This window comes from Zootoca vivipara, chromosome Z2 (assembly GCF_965207765.1).
Source record: "Zootoca vivipara chromosome Z2, rZooViv2.hap1.1, whole genome shotgun sequence".
Taxonomy (NCBI): domain Eukaryota; kingdom Metazoa; phylum Chordata; class Lepidosauria; order Squamata; family Lacertidae; genus Zootoca; species Zootoca vivipara.
Window position 1 is genome coordinate 48195148 of NC_142585.1, and position 27010 is coordinate 48222157.

At 46.3% G+C, this 27010-nt stretch overlaps 1 protein-coding gene and 1 long non-coding RNA gene across 8 annotated transcripts in view; one reads left to right on the forward strand and one right to left on the reverse strand.

Annotated features, from left to right (window-relative positions):
• Positions 1 to 2416: 2416 nt before the first annotated feature.
• On the reverse strand, positions 2417 to 5821 carry LOC148686670 (uncharacterized). Its single transcript, XR_015948732.1, has 2 exons — positions 5632 to 5821; positions 2417 to 2681 (listed from the first exon to the last, which is right to left on the reverse strand). It is a non-coding gene; the product is annotated as an uncharacterized LOC148686670 (long non-coding RNA).
• Positions 5822 to 6467: 646 nt separating this feature from the next.
• Positions 6468 to 27010, forward strand: part of ODF2 (outer dense fiber of sperm tails 2) — a 39363-nt gene continuing 18820 nt past the window's right edge. The window contains exons 1-12 of one of the 7 annotated variants that reach the window (XM_088665343.1): positions 6623 to 6840; positions 7744 to 7822; positions 9064 to 9225; positions 9690 to 9784; positions 11178 to 11303; positions 15909 to 16079; positions 17782 to 17972; positions 18786 to 18915; positions 21141 to 21272; positions 23297 to 23371; positions 24410 to 24481; positions 24693 to 24809. In XM_088665343.1, the coding sequence (XP_088521469.1) occupies positions 11196 to 11303; positions 15909 to 16079; positions 17782 to 17972; positions 18786 to 18915; positions 21141 to 21272; positions 23297 to 23371; positions 24410 to 24481; positions 24693 to 24809 (996 nt within the window). In that variant the 5' untranslated portion in view covers positions 6623 to 6840; positions 7744 to 7822; positions 9064 to 9225; positions 9690 to 9784; positions 11178 to 11195. Of the gene's footprint in view, positions 6841 to 7743; positions 8035 to 9063; positions 9226 to 9689; positions 9785 to 11177; positions 11304 to 15908; positions 16080 to 17781; positions 17973 to 18785; positions 18916 to 21140; positions 21273 to 23296; positions 23372 to 24409; positions 24482 to 24692; positions 24810 to 27010 lie in introns of all 7 variants that reach the window. The other 6 variants (XM_088665342.1, XM_088665340.1, XM_088665341.1 and 3 more) reach the window with 6 other exon arrangements.

The following is a 27010-nucleotide window of genomic DNA, read 5'->3' on the forward strand; positions in this document are numbered from 1 at the left end:
TGGGGGTCCCCGGACCACCTGTTTGGAACCACTGCCTTAAGGTATTGTGGTCCTGAACCCCCAGTTAAAGGCTTTATAGGTCAAAACCAGCACTTTGAATTGGGCCTAGAAGCTGATTGGCAGCTAGTGCAGTTGGACCAGGATTGGTGTGATATGCTCAAATCGTCTTTCCCTGGTGAGCAACCGGGCCGCCAAATTCTGCACCAGCTGAAGCTTCCGTACCATCTTCAAAGGCAGACCTATGTAGAATGTGTTGCAGCAATCCAACCTAGAGGTTACCAGAGCATAGACAACAGAAGTTAAGACTATCCCTGTCCAGATAGGGGCACAGCTGGGCCACCAGCCAAAGCAGATGGAAGGCACTCTGGGCCACTGAGGCCACCTGAGCCTCGAGCGATAGCAATGGATTGAGAAGTGCCCACAAACAGTGTGCCTGCTCTTCAGAGGCAGTGTTTCTGAATTTTGCATCAGTTGGCTGTCATCCAGTCAGTTACCGAGGCAAGACACTGGTCCAGCATATCCACTGCCTCACCAGCAGATGTAAAGGAGAAGTAGAGTTGTGAGTGTTGATTTCATGCTCTTTCTGATTCACTTCCTCCTGGAGCCAGATTGGGTGGCTCCTGCAGTCCAATCAAGTTGCTGCCTTCTAGGATCCTACCTGCCTACCGGTATTATTCTAGGATCCAAGCTCAGTACATAACATGTGCCCTCAGCATATTGCTGACGTTCTCCACAACTCGCCATGACTCATGAGAACTCATCTTGTTCTCTTATAATGGCAATGGTGCCTACCTGAGAGGTGTGGAACTGAGTTCCGGTGAGCAAAAGCCCTGAGTTCCGCTGAACAAAAGCCCTGAGTTCCGCTGAACAAAAGCCCTGAGTATTTGCATATGTTATTTTGATAATCCTTAAAAACAATCCCATGAAGTAGGGCATGCTGCAGAAGAGGGGCTCAGGCTGAATCAATCTAGAAGATATACAGTGGTACCTCAGTTTATGAACACAATTGGTTCCGGAAGTCTGTTCATAAACTGAAGCGTTCATAAACTGAAGCGAACTTTCCCATTGAAAGTAATGGAAAGTGGATTAATCCGTTCCAGACGGTCCGCAGAGTAACCGTTCATAAACTGAAGTGAACTTTCCCATTGAAAGTAATGGAAAGTGGATTAATCCGTTCCAGATGGGTCCGCGGAGTACTTAAACTGAAGCGTTCATAAACTGAAACATGGGTGTAATTGGTTCCGGAAGTCTGTTCATAAACTGAAGCGTTCATAAACTGAAGCGAACTTTCCCATTAAAAGTAATGGAAAGTGAATTAATCCGTTCCAGATGGGTCTGCGGCGTTCATAAACCGAAAATTCATAAACCGAGGTGTTCATAAACCGAGGTTCCACTGTAGTTGAATAGGAATTTCCTAGCTTAATAGCTTACTTTCTCACTAACGAAGCAATCTCCTACCAAGGAACATAACATAGAAGGTTTAAGCCCCAAACAGCCCTGTGAGGTGGCTGAGGCCTACAGGTTAGGTCCAATGGCTACAAGCGATGATGGCTCTATGCTACCATCAGTATCAGAGATGCTTCTAAACACTAGTTAATGGAAATCACAATTGGGTGGGGTCAGAGTGCTATTGCACTCATGTTCTGCTTCTGGGGCAGGACCAGCTGAGGAAATGTTGGCACCTGGAGTGAACCACAAAATGAAGCCCTCTCCTCTAGAGAAAAAGGATTGAGTGAAGATCGGGAACAAAGTGGGAGGATCAAATCCACCTTTGATGGCCGTCACTGCCTCCTGGGGGAGCAAGTTACGGTAAATAGTTTGACTATTTGCTGCATTAAGACGTGCTTTCTTTTATCTGTCAGAAGTCCTCCAACATTTAGCTTCATTGGATGTCTAGTGTTATGCGAAAGGGGCTGCAACGTTTCTTCACAGGAGAGTAATGGATTAATCTATTAAAAGAGCCCGGGCACCAACTTCTGAAAGCCATAAGCCTAGGAAGTGCTTGCTGCCCAGCTTTGAAAAGGAGGGGTGGGCTTTAGGATTTTGTCTGACTTTGGGAGTGCTCTGCTAGGGGTGAGATTGGCAGCTTTCCTGCTCAAGGTGCTGAGGTGAGGAAATTTTGACAGCTCGCTACGTCTCCTCCGCCTGCTCCCATGTACTTCTATGGGTTGACCAGAAGAATCTATTTTGACAGCTCGCTGCGCTCCAATCAGTTGTCATTCGCAAACAGTGTCCTTAGTGGTTGCGTACCGATTACTACAACAGTATTCCAAAGTCTTCCCATTCACTTACCTCAGGTAATTGATACAATGTTTCTGAGCCAAATTGACTGCAACCAGAACTTGTTAAAACCACTACTGATGGGATTCTATTGCTGATACTTAAATTCATGGAAAAAACCCAGCCATGAGTCAGATTTCTTTTATTTCACTTTTATTGTACTCTGTGTCTAAATTTTTTCAAAGGGGGGATTTTGGGAGGACTCAGCCAACGGCCATAATCCAGCAAGCATGACCACACATACGCAACCTGCCCAAGGACAGAATTTCCACCTCCAACTGTGCCAGACAGCCGACCATCTTCTATACAATGGATTTTCCTCTCAAAGTGGATTCAACCCAGGATCTTCTCAAAGGACAGCCACTACCGTCATCTTAATGACTGTGAAACTTCTCTTTGTCCTGTGGAATTTAACAGGGAGGGGGTGACAAGAGGCCAGGAGCAGCTGGCCAGATACTCAAATTTCTACCTCTGAACCTCTCTTTTTTGTGATGTATTAATGACATACTAGTGATGTATCTTTAGGGGTGTACCTTGGTGGTGGGATGCTAATAAAAAGGGAAGACCCCCTTTGTTCGGGGTCTCAATCTTGCTTCACCTTGTTTCTGTCAGTATTTTCTGACAGTGTGGTGTAGTGGTTAAGAGCGGTAGACTCGGTCTCCGCTCCTCCACATGCAGCTGCTGGGTGACCTTGGGCTAGTCACACTTCTCTGAAGTCTCTCAGCCCCACTCACCTCACAGGGTGTCTGTTGTGGGGGAGGAAGGGAAAGGAGAATGTTAGCCGCTTTGAGACTCCTTTGGGTAGTGATAAAACGGGATATCAAATCCAAACTATTCTTCTATTTTCTTTTAATAAAGACCAAGCCTACTGGCTGCTGTTTTGCTCTGATATTCTTGGCTGGAGTCTTGTTTGTCCAAGGGAGCCCTCATATTTTCCGTTAACAGCGGTCACCTGAAATATTTTATTGGGTGATCTGAAGCCCCCTCAGCAAGGCACCTGGCTCTGGAAAGGAGGTTCCAGAGGTCTGGTGGGGTCCTATAGCCTTTCCCTTCTTCCCAAAGTGGGGGGCCAATATTTGCTGCCCCTAAGTGGAACCACCCCCAATTGAACCGTCTGTTTTGTGCCAGCTTGCCTCAACACCCTGTGTCAATCTCCTCTCTGCTAAACAAAGCGCCTGGCTCAGGGTCCAAGAGTCCTCCTCGCCCCTTCTACGCATCCCAGAGCCCTTGCACTGCCCTTCCAATGCCATACAAAATGGAGGGACTTTGGTAATCTTTAATAAATTTGTGACCTATGCAAGGCCAATATTTGATGCCCTTGAATGGATCTTCTCGGTTATGGATCTTCTCGGAGCCCCGTGCAGGAAAATTGCAGATCTCCTGCACTGCGGCAAGCAAGGCGCCTGGCTCCAGGCAGGGTCCTAAAGCCCTCCTGTCCTTCCCAAAGCCCAGTGCAAGACCATTATTCGGCGCCCCCAAGTGGATCCTCAGAGTTATGATCTTCTCATTTTTGTGAACCTCAGCACTTCCAGCTTGAGGGAGGTGGTGCCAGGGCACTCCTCCCAATGCCAAACAAAATGGATGGGACTTTGTAATCTTCCATAAAATGGCGCGTCCTTTAGAAGCCAATATTTGGCGCCCCCATGTGGATCTTCTCAAGTTTGCAGCACCTCAGCACCACTTCTGGCTTTGTCCCGAAGGTGGTGCCAGGGCTCTGGCAGCATCCCAGAGCCCTTGCGCCGTCTTCCCAATGCCAAACAAAATGGACGGGACTTTGTAATCTTCCATAAAATGGCGCCCTTTAGAGGCCAATATTAGGCGCCCCCAAGTGGATCCTCGGCTTTGGGAAGGCAGCATTCCAGAGTTGAACTACTATGCTTAAGTTTGTTTCTTCTAAAGATGGTTTCTGAGAAACGATGTTGCCCTTCAGCTGTGGGCATAGCTGCCAAGTTTTCCCTTTTCTCGCGAGGAAGCCTATTCAGCATAAGGGAATTTCCCTTTAAAAAAGGGAGAAGTTGGCAGCTATGGCTGTGGGCTTTTAAGGGCTTATGTTTTGTTACCTCAGGAGAGCCATCCCCTTATCACACTTCAACGACAATACATCTGCTAAGGAGTAAACCCTACCATAGGAGCCTCAACTGCTGTAGCCAGACTGGTGCCAGACCTATTGCTCTGCTTTCCTTTGGACCATATCAGCAAGGCGCGGAGGAGAGTATCTGGGCAGCCTAGGACTTCCATACACACTGCCAGACCTGCGCCCCAGAGAGCTCACTTTGGTGCTGCAAATGCAGCAGCAAAAACATCATAAATAGTGGGATTTGTACATATCAGCCACCTGCTAGCTAGAGCTACAAGGACAGAAGCAGCAGGAGGCGGTGCACACTTTTTGCTGCAAGTGTATTGCGTCTCATAGGGACGGAGGGCTCTGGGACCTGGCCAAGCCCTGCAGTTTCCTTCCCAGAGCCAGGCACCTTGCTTAACCGCAGTGCGGGATTTGGAGCACTGGAAGTTTTTCTGCACAGGGTGCTGATGCAAGGTGGTGCAAAATTGAGACGGTCCAGTTGGGGGCGCCAAATATTGGCCTCTAAAGGACGCGCCATTTTATGGAAGATTACAAAGTCCCATCCATTTTGTTTGGCCTTGGAAGGAAGGTGCAAGGGCTCTGGGATGCTGCCAGAGCCCTGGCACTTCCTTTGGGACAAAGCCAGAAGTAGTGCTGAGGTGCTGCAAAATTGACAAGATCCATAACTGAGAATATCCATAAGTGAGAAAATCCAATTGGGGGTGATAAGTTATGGCACCACCAGTCCAAAGCTGGAAACCTACTAAGTGCTTGCTCAGCTGTGTGTGTGTGTGTGTGTTTGACTACAGTGAGTTAAAGTAAATCAAAATAAGATTTAAAAGGAAAAATAAAAAGGATACATGAAAAACATTTCAAAAGGCAGAGGAAAACAACAATAACAAACAACAAAAAATGCAATTAAGGTTATAGAACTATATAGTATATATGTAAATTGATGAACTTATGGCTCCCTCTAGATTCAGTTAGGTAGCAGATGTAAGGAACAGAGATTCTATTTACATCGACCAATTTCAAGCCACATATATTAGGTATATAGTTTAAGATGACCTTAGGCATGGAGGCTAAAACATTATTGCATTGCAATTCTTCGTTTCATTTCTCAAAGACTGTGCGTCAAAGTCAAGCTTTGCGCAGGTGGGACAGCGGAGGCAGAATACAGTAAATAAATGGAGAGTGGGTTTCCTCTGTTCCCATTTATCATTTACTTACTTACTTCCCACTGCCCTGCCATAGGTAAAATAAGAATAAGATGATAAGATGTGAGTTACCTGTAGTGGCACCATCAGGACAGGACTTGCAGGGGTTTAAAGTACAGGGTTCAATTGGGACAGCTCTGTCGGTAGAGCATGGGACTCTTAATGAGAGGGTTGTGGGTTCAAGCCCCACTTTGGGTAAAAGATTCCTGCAATAAAGCGGGTTGGACTAGATCAACGTTTCCCAAACTAGGGTCCCCACCTGTTTCCGGACTACAACTCCCATCATCCCTCCCTAGCAGGACCTGTTTGGGTGACCCTGGACTAGATGATCCTCAAGGTCCCTTTCAACTGTATGATTCTATGATGGATGATGACTCATCTACACGTGCTCCAAAGCACATGTCCTCTTCTTCAGTTACTATGCTCTTTGGAGAACTGGCTCAGAAAATGAGGCAGCCTGCCTGCCATAGAGGCGAGAGCATTCACATGTGATTCTGGAGACCTCGGTTTGAATCTTTACTCAGCCATGAAGTACTGTGGGTCTGCGCATGACCACTTCTCCCAAACCAGGCGTACCTCACAAAGATGTTGTGCGGATTAAAAATACCACAAGTGCTGCCCTGGCGGCGGCGGCAGAGCGATCTAAATACAGATACAGAATACATGCCCAGCTGGCCTCACCCACCCCCATAGCGGACTTCCGGGCTTTGCCGGACTCGAATTCCCGTCAGCCCTAACCATTGGCCACGCCGGCTGCGGGCTGACGGGAGTTGGAGTCCAACTCAACAACCGTTGGCAACGTCTCCAGGCCTCATCTCGCGCGCGTCCCAACCCAGGACGCAAGCCGCTCAGTTCCCATGGCAACCGACAGGAGGAGGCGGGGCTCTTGTGACGCCACGCGCGCCCCCGGCTTGTGCCCAGGAGTGCGCGCGAGCGCCAAAGAGAGCGCCTGTGGCGGCCGGGCGATCGGGGGGGTCACGAGGGCGGCGGCGGCGGGGGTTTGAACCGTCCAATGGGGGAGCGGCGTGCGGCGTGCCGGGGGCGGAGCCGGAAGTCGGTCTGCGCGTCCTGGAGCGGCAGCTGTTCGTCGGTGGGGCCGTGCCGCTGCGGTGGGACTTCCTGCACTCGCGCGGCGGCGGCGGCGGCGCCGCAACGGTGCCAAGGTCTCCATGGCAGCAGCTATGGCAGCAGCAACCGCAGCCTCTGCAGCTACCGCCGCCTCATCCACGGCTTTGAGGACGTCGTGAGGCGGCGGTTGCGAAGCCGCTTGAGAACCCCATGGTGAGCCGGGGTTAGGATGCTGAGGAAACGGTGGCTGGGAGCGTTGCTCGGGGTGGGGAGTGAGGGCAAGGCGGGAGCTCCTGGCGGAAGAGGAAAAGGAACGGTGCAAATGCAAAACCACCAAGCACCTACCAAAGTGGGTTTCAATTGCTGCAGCAACCAGATAAATCATATAAGTGGTCTGCCAACACCACCAGCAACTTCTAACTAAGTCATCCTTTGGGGGGGGAGGGCAAAGAGTGTGGGGGCCCCTGCTTCAGCTGCTGTGGGACTTCCAAGTCCCATCTTCACTAACAATTGGCCTTGTATATTGTGTCTGATGGGAATTGTAGTCCAATAGTATCAGGAAGGGCACACATGGCTGATGGGAATTGTAGTCCAAAACATCTAGAGGCCAGTATATTGAAAAAGAGTGGTACATGAGTTAGTTCTCAAGAGATGGGGAGGCTGTGGACTCCCAGCTTTTCAGCTTTGGACAGCATGGACAATGGTTATTGACTGTGGGAGTTGTAGTCCAGCAACATCTAGAGGCCCTTTTTGGGGGTAAGCATATACTAGTCCAGACATCCCCAGACTTTGGCACTCCAGATGTTTTGGACTACAATTCCCATCGTCCCTGACCACTGGTCCTCTTAGCTAGGGATTATGGGAGTTGTAGGCCAAAACATCTGGAGGACCGAAGTTTGGGGATGCCTGTACTAGTCGTCGGTACCTAAAGCAGACTGTGCTAACAGCCTACATATAACTATCTGGGCTTGAGGCTAATAAATGGGTAGCTTGCGAGAAGCACAGTTATAACAGTATGAATGTTCAGTCAGTTGGTTCTGGATTCACTGCTGTAGCTGTGTACTGGAAACAAGAATGCTTGCTGTTTTAAACTGGGGGCTTCATTTTATTTTCTAGGTTTTCCCCTTCTTTCAGGAGTGGAGTAATTGTCACGACTCAAAAAAACGGATCACCAGAATCTGACACTCTCCTAACTGTATGTAACTGTACCACATAGCATAAGTTAGCCATAGTGCAAACTTTTAAGAGGGGGTTGTCTCCACATGATGAGGGCAGCAAGAACAGGATGTATGCTAGGCTATATGTATTCATGGATGGTCACTAGGGAAGTTATCAAAACACTCTAGCGGTCATTAAATGAGGGCAGAGAGCAGCATTTACACTTTGTGAACTTGGACAAAATGCCAGGTATGTATTGAGGTAAGTTACAAACATAGTTTAAGATGTAAAGAGTTTTTATATACAGAGTTTCTATTCCAGGCATGCACTCATAGTTGAAATACAATGTTTTAGGTTAATCCTAGAAAAATAAGGGGTATTTAGTTTATTGTCTGTATTCCAGAGTGTTTTATTGAGTAGTTTTTTTAAAAAATGAAATGAAGAAGAGCTGGAGCATGCACAGTTGCTTGATTAGCATATTCTTAAAATCTCTTAGACACGCACAGGATCATAATATGCTCTTTGGATACATTGATCTGGTTTGGAGGCAATGTAGTTTAGCTGTTAAACCAGGCATCCCCAAACTTCAGCCCTCCAGATGTTTTGGACTACAATTCCCATCATCCCTGACCACTGGTCCTGTTAGCTAGGGATCATGGGAGTTGTAGGCCAAAACATCTGGAGGGCCGCAGTTTGGGGATGCCTGTGTTAAACCTTAGCATGGGGTGGGAGCTTTCATTCCTCCAGACATTGCTGAATTACAACTCCCAACGACCCCAGTAAAAACGACCAGGGATTATAGGAGTTATAGTTCAGCAACATCTGAAGGGATAGAGGTTCCCCACAGCTGCTTTTGCATCATGAGAATAAGCAGCAGTGAGCCTGAGACTTGCATGCTCCCCTGCCTTCTCGTCTAGGAATTTGGAAGCTTCTGCAGCTTGATTTGTCATCTGAACTAACAAACTCTGGAGAATTTCAACTATGGCTTGTTCAGAATTAGTCAACTTCAAACCATGGAGGTGACTTGTTAAAACAAACCATATTTAAACAATCACAGTTAAGTGACACATATAACATTTTTTTTAAAGCCACAGTTTCCAGACTCCCTTTAAACTTGTTTTAAATTCCTTTGTACATTGGCCAGATGGCTACGTGATCAAGTGGGCTTCAAAGCAGTTGCATGTTCCTACCCAAGAGAGCTACACGTCCTGGTTTTTTTAAATATAAAAAAACTTGGGTCCAAGGAACAGTTGTTATTTCCGGTCTACTTATTCACAGGTCCTTTTTCCATTGTATTGAATGCCCTTTCCCAGTTATCGGAGAAGAACCATGAAGAGCCGCTCCACAACTCCCCCTTTGCACGTCCATGTGGATGAAAATACCCCTGTCCATGTCCATATTAAAAAGGGTCAGAAAACACCACCACCTGCAAAATCCCAGGTATGAGTGTGCAGCTGGGTGTTTGTAGGGGCTCTATCATGAAAGCCCCAGCCCCCAGAAGCACCAGTGAAAACCCATCCCTCTTCCTACCTTGCAAAAGAAGAGCAGGCCCAAATGGTTTGTTTGCTTTACTTTGCATCTCTTGTCACAAATGTGTAGATGTAGAAAATTGGCATATTTTTTTTTACTGCTCTGGCTTGTGTTCATGGGTGCCATATCTTCCTGCTGAAAGACTGTTTTTGTTTAGTGCTTCCTTCAAAATCAATACCACTTCTTCCCATTAATACCAAATTATATTTGAAGTCTTATACATTAATCAAGGAAATAATTGCCGGGGGGGGGGTTAGGATGGCAAATGTCATGACAGGAAGGGGATTTTTCAAAACTCTGCTGAAATTAACATATTTCTCCAGTTCACATTTCATGGTAAACCGAATTTGGTTTGTTTTGCTCCTCTTTGCTAGAGCACAGTCCTCTGCACCAGCAGTGGTTTAGTCATGCTGGCCACTTGACCCAGAAAGCTGTCTGCAGACAAACTCTGGCTCCCTCAGCCTGAAAAGTGAGCCGAGCGCTACTTAACTTAACCGTCTAGGGGTCCTTACCTTTACCAAGTGCATGAAAAAAAGCAAACTGTTTCTTTCCAGGGATGGTGGTTTCCATTGCTCAAACAAATGACAGTAAGCTAAGAAGAAACCTTGGCCTTATCCATCAAGATTTATGGAGAGCAAAACAAATCAAGAAAGCTGGTTCAACTAATGCTGAGCTATTGATTTGTTTCTCCCTAATGCTTGTGGGGAGAGGAATAGTGGGTGCAATGAACTCATGCCCAGTAAACCATCCACTGTTTGGCAACTTGGGTATTCCAAACCAGCAGAAACAGTGGAATCCATGCATTCTTACCATGGAGAACGAAAATTGTATAATTCCTTAAAAACGTTACACCCTGCAGCTGAAGAGCAGCTAATTAATCAAAAACAGTAAGCCCGGAACTTAGGTGCGGGGTTACGTTCTGTGGATCACACCTAAAGTCAAAATTGTGTATAGTCAAAACCCATTAGGTTCAATGATGGGTGGGATTACCAAAGTCATTTTCCCTGGAACCCCACCCACGTTCTGCCCCCTTTAAATTTAATTTATTCCCCCCCTCCCCGTGTGTGTAAAGTTGAACATGCACAAGTTAAATGTGTGTATGTTGTGGGCTTTAATTAACAGAGCTGCCAAAATGGGTGAAGTTGAGTTGAGTTTAATGCCCTTTCAATTTTAGCACATTCCCATGCCCAAAGCATCTTGTTGAATCTTTCTTAACAAATATTGTGGGCCACAGGAGAACTGTAATTCCATCTAGTCGTGTGAAACACCTTCTCATTATCTTTCCAAGAGTTGGTGTCTTGTCTGCGATTCTGTTGTCTCCATACATGCGTTTTGGCCCGAGGCCTTTCAGCAGTAAAGGCCACTTTCAAAGATGTATTGCAGCCTACCCATTGAGCAGCTTCAGGTTCCTGGTAAGTCCTGTAGTAGGTGGCCCTGGGATCAGATTCACAATCAGTCCTTTGCTGCAGCTGTGACCTAAATCTTTCCTACCATACACTAGATCTAATCTTCCCAGGGTAACTAAGGCCCACCTTGCATCATAAGAGACTAAGAGACATGATGATGTCATAATGATCCTGACTGACAAAGATTAAAGCTGCTTTCAGGGGTGCCATACTCCTAGCTATGCGGTACCTATATTTCTTTTTCCTGAGCATGGTTACTGAGACTTCACTGTGATGTAGAATGTGAAGCCTTTTCCGTGGTACAGTTTGTTGGAATAATTTTGTTGGGGGCTTCCAGTTTCGTTGCACAAATTTTAGGGGTGGAAGTAATCTCAGCAAGTGTTTTGGGCAACTAAAACAGTATGCTGCTTCTCTCTCTCTCTTCCTCTCCCCCTCTCTGCTCTCCCATCCTCACAGCAAAAGCACAAGCAGAAAATGAAAGGGGATACCGTGAATGTGCGCCGCAGTGTCCGAGTAAAAACCAAAGTCCCCTGGATGCCCCCAGGCAAAACATCTTGCCGAGATTCATCATACAAGTGGGAGGTAGGACAGCTGCTGTTTCTTTTGCAGCCTAATAATGGGCCTTTTCAGAAGCTGAACTGGAAAGAAGCTGATGCTCAGTCATAGAGCACATTCTTCGTGTGCGGAAGGTCCCAGGTGTGCTGAAGCATTCCTGGCTGAAATCCTGTAGAGCAGAGGTTTTCAACCTTTTTGAGTTCATGGCTCTCTTGACCAACCACATTCTTTATGCGGCTCCCCTATGGGGAAACATGCTCAGAGCCTCAGAAGTCCAGTTACGTCACCCCTTGCCCCTTGGAGACTGGCCAAAGTGAATGTGAGGCCAGCGCCTTACCTTGGAAGACAGCAGTGGCAGTAGCAGGTGCCGCTGGACCTGCATGGCAAAAAGGCTCACCTTTGGCGTTGGGCACTCAGCTCCCAGGCAGGCGCTGCACACAGCAAGCACAACAAAGGCCAGCGCAATGCCTGCCTGGCCTCCCACTTGTCTGTGCAAGTCTTTGGGCATCAGAAAAGGTAGGGAAGGAAAGAAAAGAGGGAGAGAGGCCAGTGTTGCCTGCGAAACCCCTGACCATCATTCAAGGCACTCCAGGGTGCCATGACACACTGGTTATAGAGCACGTTGGGAAGTTCTGAGCTAGATGGACCAACTGTCTTTCTCTGTATAAGGCAGCTTTTCATGTTGGCCACCTTGCCAACAGTTATTATTTATTTAAAAAAATTATACTGCCCTCCATCCAAGGATCATAGGGCGGTTTACCGTATAAAAACAAAAATACATAAGAAACGAAAACAATAACTTCCCACCATTGCCCTGTTTAAAAGGCCGTGAATGGTTTAATCTGCCAAACGCCTGGTTATAGAGGAATGTTTTTGCCCAGCATCTAGTTGATTCTCTGGCTTCCCATGCTCATAAGCTATATGTACCCACCCCCAGGATTTCCCCCAGAAAGAGCTTGGGAATGAGCCTTGGGTTTTTAAAAAAGATGTTTGCTTTTATGAAAGTGTTGTTCTTGTTTTTAATATATAGAACAAAAAACCAAGTAAAATGAATCATTTGGGTTGTAACTTCCTGTGGTATACGACCGCAGGGATCATTAATGGCTAAGAATAAGATCCATTTATTTTGGTCCATGGGTTTTTGGTTTGAGGATCGTGAAAAGACAATGGAACTGTGTGGCAATTTGGGGGTCTAGGTCTATATTTTGGGACAAAGGATGGTGAATCTTCAATGCAAATGCTTTGGTATGAAAAAATTATTGTATTGTGATGGGGCATTCCCTTTCCCTTGTGCAGTGTAAAGGAGATGAAGGTTTGGGACAGCCACCATAATCTTGAAGACTTTGGTTCAGACGTGGAACTTCTGTGTTCCATCTGCTCCTCTTGCACCATGCTTGGGATTAAAAAGTTAGCAGTAACCGAGTAAATTCAGCAGTAATAACTATTGAGATATAGAAAACGAGATTAATTAGAATATGTAATGGAAAAGAAAATCATGAAATGAACCGTGGAAAGGGCAGGGGGAAGTCAGAATTAAATGTGTATTTGATATTTAGATCATCATTCAGTGTTCTTATTGTAAAATGAAAATGATAGACTTCTCTGTGACCCTTCCCCTCTGAAGGGAGATGGGACTCATTCAAATGGTCCAGCTCTGCCACGTAATGGATCCAGAGCGTTTCCAGGGAGTGGTAGGGGATGTTTTATCCCATGTTTATGGCCTTTTAGCTGATTCCCTGGTGGGTCTGCTGGAATGCGGAGTTAAGCAGGCCTGTCAACTGTTTGGCTCTGAAGCGCCCTCTCTGATTGCATGGATCCTGGACAGCCCCATGGTTTTCCTCGGAGCTGAGGGCAATGAAACAATTGCTGAGACAGCTAGAGCGCTGGTGGCGGAAAACTTATTCTGAATTGGACCAGAAACAAGTTAGAGCTCAACGCTGAGCCTACCAATCTAACAACCTCCTTCACCATTGCGGCCTGGTGAGGAACCCAAGATCTCCTGCAATGATTTTGCTAAATTCTTTGCAGATAAAGTCACTCACATTTGGAAAGAGGTAGACTCCAGGAGAGTGCTAAAGTTGCATGGGATCAGTTCCAATCTGTTACCTCCGAGGATGTGGGCAGGCTGCTTGGATGAGTGAAACCGACCACCTGTCTCCTTGATCCTTGCCCATCCTGGCTAATAAAAGTGAGCCAGGAAGGGCTGGGCGATGGGCTCTGGTGGTGGTGAATGCTTCCCTCTGTGAGGGAGCCTTCTGAGACCCACGGAAAGAGGTGGTTATTAAACGCTTCTTTAAAAAAACCATCCTTGGATCTGGCCAATATGACTATTGCCGAGTTTCAAATCTTTCATTCTTGGGCAAGGTGGTTGCTGAGCAATGGGTGGTCTCTGAACAACTCCAGGCATGCCTGGAGGATGCAGACCATTTAGACCCCTTCCAGTTGGGATTCAGGCCTCATATGCGACTGAAACGGCCTTGGTCTCACTGGTCAATGATCTCCAGTGGGCTAAGGACAGAGGTGAAAGCTGTTTCCCGGTCCTGCTGGGTCTCTCAGTGACCTTTGATATCAACCATGACATCCTCCTGGACCGTCCAGAGGAGCTGTGAGCTGTGGGCAGTGTTATGCAGTGGTTCCGTTCCTTCCAGAAAGTGGTGTGGGGAGATGAGTGTTCAGACTCCTGGCTTCTCACTTGTGGGGTGCCTCAGGGCTCTGTCCTCTCCCCCATGCTTTTTATAATTACATGCAGCCGCTGGGAGAGATCATCAGGGGGTTTGGGCTGGGTGTTCATCAGTATGCGGATTATACCCAGCTCTACCTCTCCTTCAAATCAGAACCAGTGAGGACAGTTAAGGTCCGTGTGAGTGTCTGGAGGTGGTTGGCGGATGGATGGCAGCTAACAGATTGAGGATGAATCCTGACAAGACAGAAGTACTGTTTTGGAGGACAATAGGAGGGTGGGTGTGGAGGACTCCCTGGTCCTAAATGGGGTAATCATGCCCCTGAAGGACCAGGTGCGCAGCCTGGGAGTCATGCTGGACTCACAGCTGTCCATGGAGGCACAGGTCAATTCTGTGTCCTGGGCGGCTGTCTACCAGCTCCATCTGGTACGCAGGCTGAGACCCTACCTGCCTGCAGACTGTCTCGCCAGAGTGGTACATGCTCTGGTTATCTCCCACTTGGACTACTGCAATGCGCTCTACGTGGGGCTACCTTTGAAGGTGAGCCAGAAACTGCAACTAATCCAAAATGCGACTTCTAGACTGGTGAATGGGAGCGGCCACCGGGACCATATAACACCAGTCCTAAAGGATCTTCATTGGCTCCCAGTGCGTTTCTAAGTGCAGTTCAAAGTGTTGGTGCTGACCTTGAAAGCCCTAAACCACCTTGACACAGTATACCTGAAGGAGTGTCTCTCCCCCCCCCCTCCACTGCTCAACCCGGACACTGAGGTCCTCCTCCAAGGGTCTTCTGCTTGTTCCAGGCAGAGGGTCTTCTCAGTAATGGCACCCACCTTGGGGAACGCCCTCCCTTCAGATGTCAAGGAGATAAAGAATTACACAACTTTTAGAAGACACCTGAAGGCAGCCCTGTATTGGGAGGTTTTTAGCGCTTGATGTTTATGTTTTTATATACGCTGTAAGCCACCCAGACTGTCTGGGGAAACCCAGCCAGATGCGTGCGGAGTTGAACACATCTACTTGAGTGAAGTAATCTTCCAGTTCAGCATTTCCCTTTAACAATGGAGATGGGAGACTGACTCATATTCTCTTCTTCGGTACAGTCCTGGAAGAGTGAGCAACGTGGCATGACACCTAATTAAAAAGTCATCAGACAAAATAACTGAGGACCTGTCTGTTTGTTTTTTGTTTTTGAGAATCCGGGCCAACAAGTCCCTATTTTTTATTTTTCTGGAGACAAAAGCATTTTATGTGCGGCAAGAGGGTCTCATCCGGCCGAAGCAGCTTCCATGTTTGCCGTCCTCTTCAGGCCATCTCTGTGGGTGGACAGTTGTTTAATCCAGCTTGATGGAGCCGGTGTCCTTGGCGTACTGGCGGAAGCACTGTTGGCACATGTTGAGCCCGTACTTGCGGATGAGGTTGTGGCGTTTGGAGCACACGTGGCAGAACCGGGATCCCTGGCTCCTGTAGAGCTGCTGGTGCCCCAGCTTGCTTGGCGCCTGGCGAGGGAAGGCTGAGGACCTGTCTGTTAATAGCTAGTTAAATTGTGGGGCTGCCCTTGAGGACAGCGTGGAGGGTGGTGCAGAATACAGCTGCTGGGTAGTAAGTGGGGCAGCCCCTTGAAACCATATGCCACTGGTCCAGAAAGCACTGCATTGGCTGCTGGTGAGCGACCGAGCTCAATTCATGGTGTTAGTACCAGCATATATAATCCTGAATGGATTGGGATCAAGGACCTAAAAGAGCAATCATTCCTCTTTACCCCGGGAGTTTGATGGCTGAATGACAGTTTTCCGGGCATCCCCGAGATCATGATGTTTTTAACTGTTTGTAGAATGATTTTTTAAAAACAGGTTTTAAAGAATAGTTTGTTGTTGTTTTAAAAAAATCCTCTCGAGAGGAAAGGTGTAAGAAGCAAAATAATAGCCTCTGTCCTATCCTCCTCAATCAGGGACCAACCCATCGCCTGGAAATAACTCCTCCAGATTCAGATAAGTTACTGTCAGTGCTCCGCTTGAGTGATCTTTCAACAGACGAGGAGGACGCCATTCACTGCAAAATGGACAAGTACGAGAAGAAGATAGGGAGCTTAATGAACGTGGTGGGCACCTTGAAGAATGAGGTGAGGCAGTCAGAGTTGAGTTGATATTTCTTCATCTTCCAACAATTTTGTAGAAAATGACCCCCTTGTTAAAACATCTTGTGGTGTTAGGGTGAATTGCATGAAGATTTTCGCCCCATCCTTCTGCCAGTCAATTTCATTGTTTAAACCTGAGTTTGAAGGGGAAACAGGGAACCTTTGGCACTCCTTATGTTGCTGGATTCCAATCCCATTACCCTTGACCACTGGCCATGCTGGCTGGGAGTGATATGAGATGGGCATCTGGAGGGTCTCAGGTTCCCCACCCCACCTATTCTGATTTTTTTAAAAAAAACTGCATTTAAAAAAGACAGCAGAAAACAAGGAAAGGTGCCTGATGACAAGTTTTCCAAAGTTAGCAAAACAAAACAGCTGTAGCAAAATTAGCAGGCTTCTATTAAGAGGATTATTGACTTGCTCTTCATGTTCAGGCTACCATGTAAATTGGTATATCGTATGTTGCCCTGTTCAAATGACATCCTCCAAACTGTAGCCCTCTAAGAATAAGACTGGGGGCATTTAGTCTAGACACTACGGTATGCTGTAACAATGGAACAGCTCCAAGTACTGGGGTTCCGTTCATGTGACCGTGTTCACTTTCTGCATTATTAGAGCCCACCTTCCTTTTGGGCAAAGCAGAAGCTGTTCCACTTCGAATGGGCTGGATGAAGGGGCAGAATTGCAATATTTCCCCTTTTACTGAAATCTTGCTAACTTTGTTGGCCAAAGTATTTTTATTTTCTGACTAGCGTTGCTGTGGCTGAGGCTAAGAATGGATGTACGTTTCGTTTGTAGATTAGACACAGATAGGAGGGTTGTAGTTAAAGTAGAGAAGGCCCCCCTAGCCTCCTGTTTCACAGTCCCCCAAGGGCGTTCTGGTAAATCCCGCCACCCTGTCCCAACCCATTGAGGGTCCCCGAAAGGCATGGGTCTCCTGCAATCTCTATTGGCATTCCCTCTCCCCCCCTCGTATACCTCATGCTCCTGGCAGGGCAGGCAGGGGAGGGGGCAGGATCCGGCCGTCGGCCTCAGAACAGGAGTCCTCCACTATCTGCTGCCGTTTCCTCCCCCCCCCCCTTGTATAGCTCATGTTCCCGGCGTGGCCCGGCAGTTGAAGGGGTCGGATCCGGGCGTTGGCCTCAGAGCAGGAGCTGCCCACTCTCCGTTGGCGTTCCCTCTCCCCCCCCCCTCGCATACCTCATGGTCCTGGTGGGACCTGGTGGGCCAAGAGGCTGGATCCTTTTGCAATCTCCTCTCCTATTAGTCCCAATAGAAAGGCCTCAGGTTTTTTTGGGGAAAAGGTATACTTAAAAATCTTTTCCAGTTCATTATATATCATTTCCCAAAATCTTTTTACATTTCCGCATGTCCACCACATATGATAAAATTCACCATCTTTATCCTTACATTTCCAGCATGATTCGCTATTCATTCTATACATCTTAGCTAATTTTACTGGTGTTAAATACCATCTATACATCATTTTCATTACATTTTCTTTCAAAGCGGTACATGCAGTGAATTTCAGTGTTTGATTCCACAATTTCAACCACGCATCATATTCAATATTATACCCAAAATCTCTTGCCCATTTTATCATCACCTCTTTTGTCATTTCATATATAGATACATTGTGGGTGAAATTCTCTTCTCTCTCTCTCTCTCTCTCTGTTGAATTTGTTAGATGTGTCCTCAGATATGTCCTCAGATCAAAATGCCAAAGCGGGATGATGGGCGATGTGTGGCTAAGCGTCTCCTTGAAGAGCAAAAGGAAGAGCTGGATGAGGTCACTCAGGAACTGGTGGAGACAGAGCATGAGAACACTGTTCTCCGGCGCAATATTGAACGTATGAAGGAGGAGAAAGACCTTAGCATGTAATTAAGCTTTTCACCCTTCCTATCTCTGTATATCATTGGGTTTGGGAGAGCAGCTGTGGGCAAAGCCCACGGCCCTTTGCAATTTACAGGTGGTTGTGGTCGTGCAGGAGTGGGTTCTTATTCTCACTTTTGAAGCAGGGTTATGATTTTTACACTTGGCCTCTTTCGTCTGCAGCAGCCTCTCTGCTTCAGAGCAGCAGGGCTTTCTTGGAATAAGTGATCTGAACCATTACAACCAAATATCCCTGACATAGCCAGGATTCAGCAGTCTGGGTGGAAGTCGCTGAAAATGGCAACCCTGTTGTATGCACTGTTACCCCTGCTCCTGTGGGGCCTGTGTCAAACCCAAGGGAAATGCCCCCATTTGTCCCAGACAGGTGCTCTTAAGCAGCAGCAGAACTGTCAGGAGAGGGTCAAACTTCTAATGATAGACTGCAGCTCCTGGGCAACTAAGAGCAATGTGGTGTGACCTACGCCTTCTGCTGTTGTTGTGATTATGTTGTTCAGGCTCGGTCTAAACATGTGGCAGAATCCTGAGTTGGTAGGCTGCTTCTTCATGGTGAGAGGCGAGGAATTCTGTTACTTTTAAGTGCCTCCTTATAATTGTTTCAAGATTCTTTATATGTTTAAAACTGGCACATCAGGGACACAGTCTCCAGCCTAGTGTCTTTTCTGACCTGCTTGTTTCTACCTTTTATGAAAATGATTTATTATTATTTTTTAATAAAATTTGGGTTAAAAATGAATAAGTAATTATCCTGTGCCCCCTGTCCTATGCTGTTTGAGGATTAACACATTACTCCTTTCCAGACTTCAGAAACGGCACTTGATGCACGAGAAGGAATGCTTGATGTCCAAGCTAGTGGAGGCTGAGCTAGATGGAGCAGCTGCTGCCAAACAGATCAAGGCCCTGAAGGACGCTATCAGCAAACTAAAATCTGTATGTGCCAGTCAAGCTTTTCAAAGGTGGTGGTTGGGAGCATCCCCAAGGAGGAGCAGGCAGTCTTGGTGGGGAATCTGGTGGCTTGCCTTAGTCTCTTGACTGGGAAAAGAGCAAAAGTGCCACAGGCTGCTCCCCTGTCCATTCCCAGGCGGTGTTGCTTTAGCTTGTCTAGATGTACAAGGAAGATGAGGTGGTAACACTACATTGTGCACCACTTCAGAATGCGGGGGGAGGGGGTTGGATTTGGAGCCCCTGGAAAACAGTTCTGCTCATGAGACAGGGCATCTCTTGTGCCTCGATTCTCTTTTTCTCCTGATGCACCCACTCCCATTCAAAAAATCCTATCCAGAGCACTGGGTGGACCCTCCTGAACAATACGGGACTTGGCAGGGGAGACCAAAGGGAGAGTTGCAGGCCTGGGCGACATATTGATATATTGCTCAGGACTGGTATGAGAAGGGAGACCATGATGGTGGTTTCACTCAGCAATTTATCGTGGATGAAGCCACTGCCTCCTCTGCTACCAGCGCCCAGCGTGCTGAGGGGGAAACAAACTGCAGCCGGGCGTTGAAGGCAGCGGACTCAGGAGTGGCGGCCGTTTCACCAGTGATATCCCATCAAGTGAAACCGCCATCGTGGTCTGTCCCTCATACTGGCAAAGGGAGAAGCAAGCTGCATCGGCCAGGCATGATATAGCTTGTTCCTCCCTCTGCTTCCTTAAACTGATTGGCTGAGGCGTGCGCCTCTGCCCTCGCCTCAGCCAATCAGTTTTATGGAGCCCCCGACCTGCCACCAGCTCACACGAGCCAGTGGCAGGGTGGGGGCTCTGTCAATGTGCTCCCTAGCTGTGAGAGTCCTATTTCGGCTCCTGCTTGCACGTGAGTAGGAGCATGATCGCTGCTGTTCAGATGGGGAGGGGCAGGCTCCATCACAGTTCTCCACTCGGGCACATGGCTGTGTGCCCCTTAACGGAGATGTTGAAAGGAGCCCCCTCTCACCTCCGGCTGGCGCAAGCTGGAGACGGGGCTGCGGTTCCCTTAAACCTCTCTGTTGAGGGGCGTGGGTGTGCGCCCCTTAACGGAGACATTAAAAGGAGCTCCCACTCGACTGTTAGACTTAACCCCCCTGCTTGATTAGACCCCCCCCCCCCGCCTTGCAGATTTAGCCCACCAGAAGGGTGAGCTGTGTCTTTCTTCCCAGGGTGAACTACCATCCCACAAAAAAGCAGCATGCCCTCACGAATGAGGGCACCATGCTTCCTACATAAAGTGGGGGGGGGGGCGACCTCTTTAGCTTCCAGGGGCCTTATCAGGAAGGGACTAAGAGAGGCAAGTCTTGCAAGTAAAGGAGGGAACTTCTCCAGTGCTCTGACTTTGCTTGGAACCAGGAATTTAGAAGGGAAGAAGGAGGAGATTTGCAAAAGCCTTTCAAGTACCCAATCTCAGGCTCCCACCTTTAATCCTGCTGCTTAGGCTGTGTGATCCTGTTCCCATTACAGCAACAGCAGAAGATTAAACTTTGTCCTCCTTCCTATTGGCTGATGTCACAAGCGATGCCAGCTGATGGGTAGATGGGCACAGTTTGAGGAAAAACTTGTGGCAAGTTAAAACCTGGCCAAGCTAAATTGTGCTCCTTGCATGGAAGTAACAGTTGACTGCTTGCAGTTCAGTAAGTCTCCTGGTTTTCAAGATCCATATTAATATGGGTGCTAATTCCTTCTAGGAAACTGTCCTGCTGCTTTTATTGACAGCAGAGGACACTGTTTAGTTCCCGGTGTAAGAGTCAACTTTTGTATGTGAAATTGGGATAAGTTGGAGCAAAATGTATTGGCGCTTGCTCTACACCTAGAGCTATGTACTAAAAAAATTACCGTAATTTTCAAGTAAAGACTTTGCTTCCTAATTAAGCAGTGGCATCTTTTTATTCAATCCTACAACTTTAATCAAGTAATGAATTGATCTGTTAATATCTGCAGCTCTGCTCTGCTAATTTTAGATTTCACTGTAGGCAAGGTGGCAAATGTAAAGCGCTGGAGAACAATTTTATTTTTAAGTATGGCACCTGAATAGCAGAAATAGTAGATCTTTCTGCCATCCAAAACTTGCCCTGAAGCTGTTCACACATGTAACTGGCAAAGCCTTGTTGAATAAAGATTTGGAAGCTGTACTGCTGGATAGCAAATCTGATAGCCTTGGCTTTGGTTTTTTTCTTCCTGCCCCCAGGAGAAGAACATGACAGTCTCGGACATCAACACACTTACCAGGCAAAAAGAACTGCTGTTGCAGAAGTTAAGTACTTTTGAGGAAACCAACCGTACACTCCGAGACCTGCTTAGAGAGCAACATGGTCGAGAGGTGAGTGAGGACCGAAACACCTGCTCTTTGGTACTAGATTCCTACTTTTCTTTGGACTCGACCTAAAGAACTGCGTGTGCAGCAAATATGCCTGCTAGTAGTTTTGCACAAACAGGGTAGTAGAAGTGCATAATGCTGTCATGGGTAAATTCCTATCTGGTTCTCAAAATCTGCTCATGCAAGAGGAAGTTGCTTCTTCAGGAAGCTGTCTTCTACTGAGTAGGCCCACTGGTAAATCTGACTCGTCTCCCTCAGGGGTAGCTATTTTGGTGCCTCTAGAATCTAGATCAGGGGTCGGCAACCTAAGGCCCATGGGCCACAAGCAGCCCACATGGGTTGTTTAACCGGCCCATGAGCCACCCCTGAACTGAGCCGCCCGCGCAGCGCTGGAAATCGCGTCTGCACCTAAACTGGTCCAACAAAACACAAATTTTCTGATCAAAATATCTAGGCAGATTGCAATGCTGATCATTCTCACAATCAGCTTGAAGTGTCTTGGATTGCTTGTTTTATGTTTGCAAAAAACACAAGCCTGAAGCTGGGATATTTTTGGTAGGAAGCATGGTGATGACAGGTGACCTTGTGGTTAAACAGCAAGGGAAAGAAATGCAGAGCACAAGGCTTTTCCTTTCCTGCATGCATCTTTCGTTAACTTGCGTGTGCACATTAGTGAGGTAGTAGCTGTTTGAAAGCACAAAGGGCAAGACTTTTGGGATTCAACACGTGGCACCAGATGCCACCTGAACTTAAACGTGCAATTGGCAAGAGAATTTGTTACAGCAGGGGTAGCCAACATGGTGCCTCCCCCATTCTTCTGGACTCCCAATTCCTTTTGTGCCTGAATATGGCCCACTCTAGTCTGAAAACTTGGGACGCGGGTGGCGCTGTGGGTTAAACCACAGAGCCTAGGGCTTGCCAATCAGAAGGTTGGCGGTTCGAATCCCCGCCACGGGGTGAGCTCCTGTTGCTCGGTCGCAGCTCCTGTCAACCTAGCAGTTCGAAAGCACGTCAAAGTGCAAGTAGATAAATAGGTACCACTACAGCGGGAAGGTAAACGGCGTTTCCGTGCACTGCTCTGATTCGCCAGAAGCGGCTTAGTCATACTGGCCACATGACTCAGAAGCTGTACGATGGCTCCCTCGGCCAATAAAGCGAGATGAGCGCCGCAACCCCAGAGTTGGTCACGACTGAATGGTCAGGGGTCCCTTTACCTTTACCTTTAGTCTGAAAACTACTAGAGGGCACTGTCTTGGCTATCCCTGGGTTACAGTTAATACAGTACTTCCTGCTTTCTATACTCTCCCCCTAGGGATGGCCACCTCAATTTTTCCATAGTGCCCTTAAGATTTCATTACCCTTTCCCAACTTTTAAAAAAGATTTTATGATTGTGTGTGGTGTTGAATTCTATTTCTTTAATCTGCTTTTGTTCATTTCTGATTACTAAAGTTTAGAATAATATTGGAAGTTCCATAATCAAAAGGGTTGCCTATTAGTGTCCTGTATTGTAATAACACACACACACACATGCAATTTTGCTTATTTTGTACACCACTGTACAAAATGTTGGGTTTGCTAGCATTAGGGAAATGGGCACAAAGCTATAGTTTTCTTTTTCTTTTTTATTTATTTTTATTAGGTTTTACAATTTAAATTTCTCATAGTCACATAAATAATATAAAAACAAAATTCAAGCAACCCATTCCCCCCCCATCCCCGACTTCTCTCAACTTCCTCTTTCTGGCTTTTTGTACATACAATACTACTGCTTACATTATTTTATCTTAACTTTGTAGTCTTTTATCTACATATATTCTCATTACTATCATTTTATATCATTACCATATAGTTTTCTTTTTCGTACAGAAGTCAGCGACACACACACACACACACACACCCTTTCAGAAGCAACACCATCATTGTTCTGCAAAAGGCAGCCCTATAGGAAAAAGGGAAGGATTTTTTAAAAAAAATCTTCCATAAATCCTGTTGGTTTCTTCCTCTCTCCCTTTAACACTTTCTGCAGAAAGACTCTCAGAAGCTGGCTGAGCAGCAGGCGGCACTAATGAAAAGGCTTACTGAAGCTGATGCCGAAAAAGCGGTAAATATATGCCAGAAATTCACTATGTTTCTTGCTTGTATATTGAAGAGACTTAAGATTATGTTCTTGAAACAAAATGCTCAGTTCTTGCCTGCGGACAAAGTGCTGTGCCTGAAACAGGAAAACCAGGTTGTACTGGAGGTGCAACTGGCACATTAGTTTTCTAATGAAGAAATGGCACTTGCCTCAGTTCCTTGATCTGTAAAATGGGGGAAATTATCTAGGACAATTGAGGACCAGTTCATCAATTAACATACTTCTTTTGTAAGCAGTCCCCAGAGGAAATGAATCTTTGTTCAGTTCTTCTTCCTCACGTAGCTTTTTGTTATAGGTGATTCTCAACTTACATGGGGGTTATGTTCCAGGGTAAAGCAAAAATCATGTATAGGGAAAATGCACTGGGTTCAGTGGCAGGTGGGATTGTGAAAGCCCCTATCATCACCACCACCACCCCCCAGAGTTTTGCACCCTTTTTATTTTAAAAAAAAACTTTTTTGCACACAAGTCAAGTTTGTGTAATTTGCAAGTTACCTTTACATATTTCAATTGGTTATCCACCCTTCATCATAAGTTCATTGGGTTGGGTTACATCAATGTTTAGAAGTGGAGCCTCAGTTTGCTCACTTTCCTGTTTCTTCCTTTACTTTGCTGTTGCGTCTCTTAGATTATAAGCCAGCTGTTAGAGCTGCTTTGTAAATAAGTGCAAAACAGTTACTTGTCCACAAAAGAAAATTAATAATACTAGCCTGCTTTTCCAGGAAGGGGTGGTGGTGGAGTGTCCATCCCTCCAGCAGCCTGCTTCATTTCTGTGCTGGGCGCAGAGGAGGAGGAAGCCCTCTGGCACTCCCCCACCCGCCCACTCCGTGACCTACATGGAGTTCCTTCTCACCTAGGCCTACCAGGCTAGTACTTAAATACAAGATTGAAGTTGGGGCTGCTTGGTTGTTTCAGTTGTTACACATCACCAAGGAAATTTTGAACACTTGATAAATAATTATGATTGTCATCATTGACCACTGTGGGCTCTCTGTTTTGCAGCAATTGGTAAAAAAACTGCAAGAGAAAGAAAAAGAAGTTGATGATCTAATTGTTCAGATACAGACAGAAAAGGTAAGTTTTTTTCCTGGGGCATTTTATGCTGTGAGATAATAATAATAGTAATAATAATAATAATTTTATTATTTCTACCCTTCCCATCTGGCTGGGAAGCATTTACCTGGCTTCACAGTGAAATTGGGGGGGGGGAACAATAGGGTGAAGATTTAGAGAAGCTGAGCTTCATCTTATGCATCTGTTTCCCTCCCCCCCCCACTTCTTTTAGGATCAAGCAAAGACCGCATCTGAACTCTCCAAATCCATGGAAGCCGTGAGGGGCCACATGCAGGCACAGCTGCGCAATAAAGAAGCGGAGAATAACCGCCTGCAGATCCAGATCCGGGTACAGTATCTTTGTGATATTGAGCAAACAGTGCCTGGTGCTCTACAGTCAGCCAGATGAGGTGGTACAGTGGACTCTGCCAGTTCAAACTGCAGGTTGGGGGAGGAGGAAAACGATTGTTTTTTTAATGTTGCTCTGAGTGTGTGCGTTTTTTTAGTTAGTACAGTGGTACCTCGGTTTATGAACACAATTGGTTCCGGAAGTCTGTTCATAAACTGAAGCGTTCATAAACTGAAGCGAACTTTCCCATTGAAAGTCATGGAAAGTGGATTAATCCGTTCCAGACGGTCTGCGGAGTAACCGTTCATAAACTGAAGCGAACTTTTCCATTGAAAGTAATGGAAAGTGGATTAATCCGTTCCAGATGGGTCCGCGAAGTACTTAAACTGAAGCATGGGTGTAATTGGTTCCGGAAGTCTGTTCATAAACTGAAGCGTTCATAAACTGAAGCGAACTTTCCCATTAAAAGTAATGGAAAGTGAATTAATCCGTTCCAGATGGGTCCGCGGCGTTCATAAACTGAAAATTCATAAACCGAGGTTCCACTGTACACTAAGAGGAAGACCATGCAGATTTCTTCTCTGTTATGTGGTCACTTACTATGTGCAGAGGGCTTTTAACATAGGAGCGCATTCAAAAGAAAAGTGGCACTACCTCTCTGGCACAGTCCAAACTGGTACAGTTTGTTCTGCCATCACAGAATTCAGCCACCTCATTTTGCTGCTCGTTTAGACTAGGCCTGAGTTCAGAATGGATTGTGGTGAATGAGGTGGTGGGGACGTGGGTCACACACAGAATTTTATGCATTCTGCAAACAGGGGGATGGGGCATTTATTCCAGCAGGGGTATGGCTAATGTTTCGATGAATGGAAGCAGTTTGCCATGTTCCATGAATACAGTCAGATTGTGGCCCAACTTGCACCTCAGTTTCCCCAGACTCTATGCATACCACACCCAATAATTAAATTCCAAAACCTGGATTTTGCAGTGCCTTCATGGAATTCATTTATTCATGTGAGCTGAGCTTTGCCCAAGCTGTGGAAGCCTTGTCGTATTTTTCCTCAAAGTGATGGCCTCAGAACGAGGAAAAGACAAAGGCTTTTACAGGACTTATACATGACAACTCAGTCTAGCCATGAGTCCATCAACTGTGTCCTTTAGGAGCTCAAGTAGTGCTAGTTTGTGAGGCAATGCCATGTATGAAAAGAACCATTGCTTTCATTCTGGGTCACCTTAAGTCACTGAAGTAGCAATCCTGTGCACACTTAATTGGAAGTAAGCACCATTAAACACAGTGGGACTTACTTCTGAGTAAGTATACATATTATTGCATTGCTTGTTCCTCATCTGTTCCCTGCTTTTTGAAATTTGGGAGATGGTATTAAAATACTGTTGGAGCTCATTTAAGGAAATGTTTTAGTCATATTCTCTTATGGGTTGAAACAGTGTTTCTGAAGCTAGACATTTACTGTACTAGCTTTTGATATGGTTTGTCTTGCCATAGGCTTTTTAGAAGCGGCATTCCCTCCTGTGTGTGAGAAACGGGAGCCTCTTAAAATAGTGTCTGCTGCCTGCTGTTTTTATAAGCTCTTATATTAAAAGTAATTCATAAAGAAAACTGCCCAGTTAAACAGTGGTTCTTTTGTGTTTCTATGTAGGACAGTTCTAAGCTAGATGTACCCTTGGTCTCATCAGTTTTCTTGTGCTTCCCAGGCTGATGGATGCTTCCTGTCCTCTAACATAGCTACTGTACTTATAAACTTTTAGCTAGTGTTTTTTTTTATACTAAAATATCCAGTAGTTTCTTGAGCCACTTTGGTCTTTAGGTTTATTAAATTTGTGCATCACTTCTCGCTAAAAGGTCCTGAAGCAAGAAAAACAGGATAGAATAATAAAATTACAGAAACAAAAATATCATGAATGACAATATATATATATATATATATATATATATAATCATTTAGGTCGGAAGTAGGGAAAGGATACAAAAACTTGGGGTTCTGTAGTGGTTCTGCATCTGTTCCAGAATCCTGCCCCAGAGCAGTGGTTTGCCCCAGATCCTCCAGAATAAATAGACAGATAGCTAGAGATTATAGTAGAAACTTTTGGTGGTAGGAATAAGTGTGAAGAAAGGGGTGACGGAACACAGCTTCCTTCAATATACCGACCGAGAAAAAGATGCAGAACTAAGACTGTGTAGA